General features: G+C 36.7%; 1 protein-coding gene across 2 annotated transcripts; it reads right to left on the bottom strand.

Moving 5' to 3' along the window:
* Positions 1-1347: 1347 nt before the first annotated feature.
* On the bottom strand, positions 1348-5224 carry LOC140817676 (U-box domain-containing protein 35-like). 2 transcript variants are annotated; one of them, XM_073177386.1, is made up of 10 exons: positions 4860-5224; positions 4406-4524; positions 4187-4308; positions 3888-4096; positions 3729-3798; positions 3326-3626; positions 3133-3234; positions 2606-3034; positions 1693-2448; positions 1348-1606 (listed from the first exon to the last, which is right to left on the bottom strand). In XM_073177386.1, the coding sequence occupies exons 1-10, from the start codon at positions 5020-5022 to the stop codon at positions 1502-1504; spliced, it is 2376 nt and encodes a 791-aa protein (XP_073033487.1). In that variant the 5' UTR covers positions 5023-5224; the 3' UTR covers positions 1348-1501. The 2 variants fall into 2 exon arrangements, with proteins under 2 accessions (XP_073033487.1, XP_073033488.1); XM_073177387.1 differs by having other exon boundaries at positions 3729-3795.
* Positions 5225-7314: the final 2090 nt, after the last annotated feature.

The raw sequence follows: 7314 nt of genomic DNA, 5'->3' as shown, positions 1-7314 counted from the left end.
AGCTGAATTATTATGGGAATTATCAGAATAATCTAAAGTATTTGATCAATAAAAGGCTGCAAAATGTTTTGGATACCTTCATGGTACTAAAGTTTTACATGCGTATGTAGAAACGAATTGACAATTTGGAAAGTGATTTGCTACTTCCACTATGGAGTCTAAATTCGTCATTTATGTTGAAGCAATATTATATGGTGTATTTAAAGAGTTTCATTTTGGGCTTAGAATTGTGAATTTTATGTCTGAGCCATTAAGATTATATTACGACAATTCAGTTGTAGTCTTTGTGACTAAAGCGATAGTCGAATTAAGTATATCGACATACAGTTTTTAGCCATTGGACGTTTATCAATGAATTGGTGATCATTTAACCTAAAGGCATGCAAATTAAGATGTTTAATGATCATGTGGTAATTAATGTTGGACTTGGTTCCTAAAAACTTCTGGTATATACATTTGGTTATGATTTATGAAACTCATTCAGTTATGATATTTCTCATATTCAGTTATGTACATATTCAGTTATCTTGAGAAAAATATCAATAAAGTTGGACCTCGAATAAACATAAGGTTTATTCATTAAGTTATACAGATTTGAGAGACATAATGCATTGTAATACATGGAAGATAATATTCGTTTTAAGATGACCTATCGCCATGATTCATGTATTTTGTTTTCTCCTATGGAAATTGAGATGTATAAGAGCCAAGTGGGAGAATGTAAGAAATATTTGATAAATGTTAACAAATATTAATGTGGCTCATATCAAACAAAAGGAAATAAACGTGTCGACAATGGCGACGGCCATAGCCAACACTTTTGACAAACTTTGCGTAAGCCGCCTCATCTTTAGACTTTGAGACATGCATGCGCTCACTCCTTTTGAATCTCGTGCTCCCGATAAAGCTCATTGATGGTATGAGAAACGCCTATAAATAGAAGCGTTTGAGATCCCTAAGTATACAACCCACACAGAAACATTACATCATCTAAAGAGGGTTGGAATGCTTAGAAGACTTCAAACCGGAGGAAAATCAGAAATCTTTCAGATGATTCAATGGCTGGAGGTAATACTCGATAAGCTTCCGCATATTTATTTATCATGTTCATATATGTTTAGAAACATGATTTGGTTGATTAGATAAAATCTCTTACAGAAGCGCCCAAAAAGAGGCGTCGTGCTTGATTTCAATTCATGAAGCCTATGTTTCCAACAAAGTTCACGAAGTTATAACAATAGGCCGTGACCGTTTCGATCTTATAAGTTGGGATGATATTCTCAAAATTTTGACAAAAGTGATCACAAACCGGACCTCGTAATAGTGGATGTGATTTTAACGTGAGAAGATAAAACACATATTTATACCAAATGAATGGTCTGCACAAAACGTCATTAATGTTACACACAGAAATGTTTTATTACAAGCTTACAAAAGATATCACCCAATTTTCCAATATCCAATGTTTTGGTTACTTCTTCTATCATAATCAACCAAGAAACTAAAATTCATTTGTTCCCAAATTTCTATTTTCTGGAATATATCCTGTCATTGTACGTCCTCGTATGCCTTCACTATTTGAGTATAGCTTCTGAGACTCAGCCACCTGCAAATTTAGAAACTCACCTCTATATTAGTCATAAGTCATTACAAGAAAAAGGCTGACGGACATGAGAATAACTTAGTACTCACATGAGAATAAGACTCTCTCGGACTTGGAATGATCTTTGGAGTTGTAGCCATGGACATAGTAGGCATCGATTCTTCGGCTAATACTCGTAATCTGTTGAGCTCGGGTAACACCATGGTTCCAAGATCAGGTCTATCTTTGCGCCTCAATTCTGCACACTTAAGTGCTATCTTTGCAAAGCCCAATGCCTCTTCTATTGGCCAATCGGGAACCGCGGGATCAAGTATGTCTGCGAACGTCCCCTTCTCGATGGCCCTCTCGACGTGATGAGTCAAACCCATAGGTGGCTTGGCTGTTATGATCTGAAGTAGCATTACTCCGAGTGAGTAAATGTCGGATTTGGTGCCCAACATGCCGGTTTGCTGATACTCGGGGTCGATGTAACAGAACGTTCCAGCTGCCGATGTCATGTGATATTGCGTGACCGTGTCGGCTACAGAAGGTGGAACAAGACGAGCTAAGCCAACGTCGCTGATCTTGCTGACGTAGTTGCGGTCGAGTAAAATGTTAGCCGGTTTGAGGTCTCTGTGCACGAGTGGCTCCGGCTTGGTCTGGTGGAGAAAAAGGAGGCCGGTGCCGATTTCTGCTGCTATTCGGAATCGAAGTTGCCATGAGAGAGCTGGAGTATTTCCACGTCGGAAGAGACAATCATCCAAGCTGCCGTTTACCATGCACTCGTACACGAGACACCCGTATTCGGGGCATGCTCCTAGGAGCAGCACCATGTTGGGATGTCGAATGCAACTCAGAACTTCGACCTGAATCACAATGTGCAGAGAAAAGATATCGAAAATTTTCGAGTATGCCACGATACCAAATCAAGAAAATGACCAACAAGTGAACAAGAAAACATTATCATACAAGTTGACACGACCATATTTTGTTTGTAATGTGGATATACTCTCGTTCTCATACCTCTTGTTGGAACTGTGATCTTCCTTGTGCCGCATCTTGCCGAAGAACCTTTATGGCAACCTGTGTATGATCCAAGTAGCACTTGTAAACTGGCCCATATCCACCTTCTCCAATTTTTCGAGACTGGGAGAAATAATCAGTAGCAGCTTCAATCTCCTCGATCGTGTATTTTCGATACCGAACATCGTTCTGTGCCAACTTATCCAATACTTTCTTCTTCTCCTCCGCTTCTCTGAGTGCTTTCATTTCAGCATTGATTCTTTTTTGTGCTTCAAATTCCGCTATTCTTTGAGCCGCTTCGGCTTTCTCAATAGCCGCCCGACATTTTTGCTTCTCTCTCTCTGCAATAGCTAATGCTGCTTCCTCTGCATGTCGTGCTTCTTCGAGCTTTTGTTGTTCTTCCACTTTCCACTGATGAAGCTCTAGCGCCTACGTAGATAGTTACAAATCCCGTGTGTATATTCGACAAAAGACTGATGTATTAGTATACATTTCATATGTCAAGGGAAAAATCTAAATACAATTACCTTCTGTTTTGCAGTGAATGCTTCCTTGCAAGCTGTGCTGTACATGTCCATTGTCTGTCTCAATTCCTGTTTCAGCCTTCTCATCTCTGCTTCTACATCATCCTACATACACGAAAACATCGCCCGGGTTATTAACTATCTTCGAGTCTCTATATTTCTCTTTTAAATTCGTAAATGGTTTTTTTAAGCATACCAAATTTTGTGATCCTGACCAAGGATGGCTCCCACTTTCCAGTGAGCTCGAAGAGAAGACTCCAAAACTGCTGCCTCCATCGGATGATTTGGAGTTGGAGATTTGGGATCCAAAACTCATCGAGTTTTCTGCGTCTGACCCGCTTGACAGACGAGGGGGCAGATTCGTATCCTGATCCAATGCATACATCATTCGGTCGTTGCTTGGCCTGCTCGAGCTCACAAACGATATGTCCGTGTCGGGCAGAGAAAGATCCCCATATGATGATCTATTCAAAGCTCTTCCTCTCATAAACGGTGACCTGAAATAGATGGTATAGAAGATTTTTTTCACAAAACTTTGTATGTAACAATTTCACTTTCAATTGAACATCTGTTTTTTCTCTTCATATCAGTCTGCTTACTTGATTGAATCTATGTTATCCGTTCCACTTGTCTTAGCCGGAAAAGACGACCTATCGACATAGGCACCTCCTGAAATGGTGCAACCAAGTTTTCTTTAGCTCAATGAAAACAATATAGCAACGATACCAAAGATATATCTATGATCAGCAACGACCTACCTCGTGTCCCATTAACTTGCTGCATGAACCGTGCATCAGTCGAACCAGGGGGGTTAGTCGAATTCTGCACCGGGCGAGCAGCTTCTTTCGGAGCTGAATTTACCAAGGCCGACTTGACGGTTAGTATTTTCCCTTTAGCAATGACATAAACAGTGCAAAACTCGGGTGCCCCTTTGGTAACATTTCCTGGAATATCAACTGTCTTGAATCTAAATTCGGACAAAAAAATGAACTGTCAACTTTTTGAACTGAATGGCAATGAAAATGTAATTATAAGATTTAGTTGTATTATTCTTTACCTGCTAAAACCAGTTCTGACGCTGGCACCAAGCACCAAGTTCTCTATTAAATTGTTCCTCACATAGTCACAAAGAGCTCTACTTATATCTGTGTCTTCTAGTAAAACTTCGCTCACTTTTATCTGTGATAAATTATTTCCATCCTCCTCAGTTAGTATCTTAGCATTTACGAACAATCAATATGAAACAAAAATTTCAAGAAAAGGTAGCGTTTCTTACGTCCTTGCGGTTGCAGAAGCAACGGAAGGGAAGGAAAAGCTCCTTGGTTTGGTTGTCGAATGGAACCTTGCTCCCTTTCGAAACGTCGTCATTGTCGGAGAAACTAGAATGGCTTCCAACTGAACCATAAGGAGAAAAGGGTAATCAAGATAAAGTCCATCAAATGTCATTGTAAGATATGCTAACCAAAAACCAGATTAATGTCTGTATGTGGATATCTATCCATATTCTGGACTAAAGAAAGTGTCAAGATATTGGCAAAACGAAAGAAAAATGAGATCGTAGAATTTGACTATTTCTTGTGAAGCAACACAAAAAAATTCTGACATATAACCTTCCAAATACAATGCAGATAAAAAAAGATAGACATATGTTCATTTCTTGCATGCAAGAAAGGGGAAAAAGGCAGCTTCATTGGCAGATTATGACAGAAAATTGCGCGAACAGGGAGTACCGGACGGAGATTTCTGTTTGACGTGGAGGAGAATGACACTTTTGCCTTTGCCTAGGAAATGATCAGCAGCCCATTTCAAGGCAGATTGGCTGCTCTTATCTTTATCAATGGCGACCGCAACCATTTCTTGCTTCTTCTCTCCATTCCCTCTATGATTCGACATTCTTTTTCGAATTCGAATCCTCGATGAACAAGAGGCAAAATGGAGTCAGAAGACAAGTTTCTTCTAAGTGGGCCCAAAGAGGTAGATTCGTACGGTCTCTTTCCAGACAATGAATTTCATCCCATGGAGAATCAATATTTCTTTTATTAGCTTGATGCTTTGAGATTTTTTTGGGTTTTACTTGATTTTTGGTCCGAATAAAATGGGATTTATGCAGACCATCACCTGATTTATATGCCTCTAGCTTGTTTCTTGATTGGTTTATAGAGACTGTTGTGGCCGTGTTTATAGGTATTGACCATACAACTAATTAGTTGGAAAGTAATTCTAATTAAACGGGAAAAAACTCGGAAATCGGATAAGTTAATGTCTTGGTCTAATTGATTGCTGATATGACATTAGTAACTTTCTAATCCACGTCATAATTTTTTATGTCATGTCGGCTTTTTCTGATATCTGTTATTATTTTCTGGTGTCATATCAGCACTCCGACGAAGTGACTGTATCAAAATCAAATTTTAAAATTTTGCGGTCCAAAAGCTCAAATAGAAAAAAGTTAATGGAAAAAAAGTTTGTTTCTCACATATATTTAAAAGAACTAAATGGTTGAAATTTAGTTTTATATTAATACTACAATATGTTAGATTTAATACTCAAATTACTAGTTATTATTCAAATGTAACAATCTGGAACCCTCTAAGATAATCGGGAAATTTAAGAGTGAAATTGTTCTCACTTATAATTCATAAATTTACATATATATTTGAAAAAATATATATAGTTATGATTGTTATCTTCTATCTATAAAAAAAATGTTGAGGTATCGTTAATAAATAATCCGGTTTTTCTTCATTCAGTACTCTCTATATTTAATGAATTTGATGCTTATATAATTTTTGCAATACGATAAAATAGGTAAGTACCAAATAAAATAACATAAAAAGTCGTGTCAGAACGTCTCAACAAATCAATTTTGTGAAACGGATCTTCTACTGATTGAATTTATAAAAATTATTATTTTTATGTCTAAAGTATTTTTCACTACAAAATTATATTTTGTGTTAGTTATGTTATGAAAAATATTATAAAATATATATTGATTTGACTTAAAATTGTTCAACCAATGAATTATTTTTCATTGCAAAATATCATTTTTTTAAGTTATATTATAAAAAACATATTATGTAATAAACACTTATTTGAGTGAAAATTATTATTTTTATGTCAAAAATATATTGTATAATATATGTTGATTTGAGTGAAAAATATTACTTTTATGTCAAAAGTATTAATTTTCACAACAAATGTGTAACAAGCTGAGTTTTCTCTAAGAGATAGATTTGCACGATCTATAATATATATATATATATATATATATATATATATATATATATATATATATATATATTTATATATATATATATATTTATATATATATATATACAAGGTTGTAAATGGCGGGAGGCGGTGGCGGGGCGGTCGGTGACCGCCTACCGCCTCGGCCGTCCAGGCGGTGTCTAGGCGGTTGAATTTTTTTAAATATTTTTTTATAGATAATCATATATAATTATACAATATAATCACAAATAGTCATCATTTTTCATGTAAGATGTGTAATTAAATAATTTTTAAGCACAAAAAAACTTCATACAAAGCAAATAAATATATACATGCAAACTAACAAAATAGTTAATAAAAATTCATCATCATATTAATGCTATTATACTAACAAAGTAATATTATTATTTTTACCAAAAAACTAAGTTTAAATTTCAAAGTTTCAATCTATTATCCATCAGTAGAACAAGTACTAGAGTAAACATGACTAATCTTCCAAATCATCTACATATGCACCCTCTACTACATCTACATATGCCATAACTAATCTTCCAAATCATCTACATATGCACCATCTACTATATCTACATATGCGGGCGGCGGGCGGCAGTTAGTGTGTGGTTGGCTTAGTGGTTGAGACTTGAGAGTGAAACCAAAAGTTAAAAAAAAAAGTTGGGTGTGCTAGGGCCCGTCTGCTCGCCTTGGCCGCCTCGCCCGCCTTGACTGCCCGCCTTGGCCGCCTCGCCCGCCTGCTCGCCGCCTCGACCCGCCTCCCCAACGCCGTATAGCTTTGGCCGCCTAAAACATCCGCCTCAAGCATAGGCGGTGCGGTCGAGGGCCGCCTAGGCGGCCGCCTCGACCGCCATTTAGAACACTATATATATATATATATATATATATATATATATATATATATATATATATATATATATATATATATATATATATATATAT

This window comes from Primulina eburnea, chromosome 17 (genome assembly GCF_022965805.1).
Source record: "Primulina eburnea isolate SZY01 chromosome 17, ASM2296580v1, whole genome shotgun sequence".
Lineage (NCBI taxonomy): Eukaryota > Viridiplantae > Streptophyta > Magnoliopsida > Lamiales > Gesneriaceae > Primulina > Primulina eburnea.
This window is presented reverse-complemented; position numbering and strand designations above follow the sequence as displayed.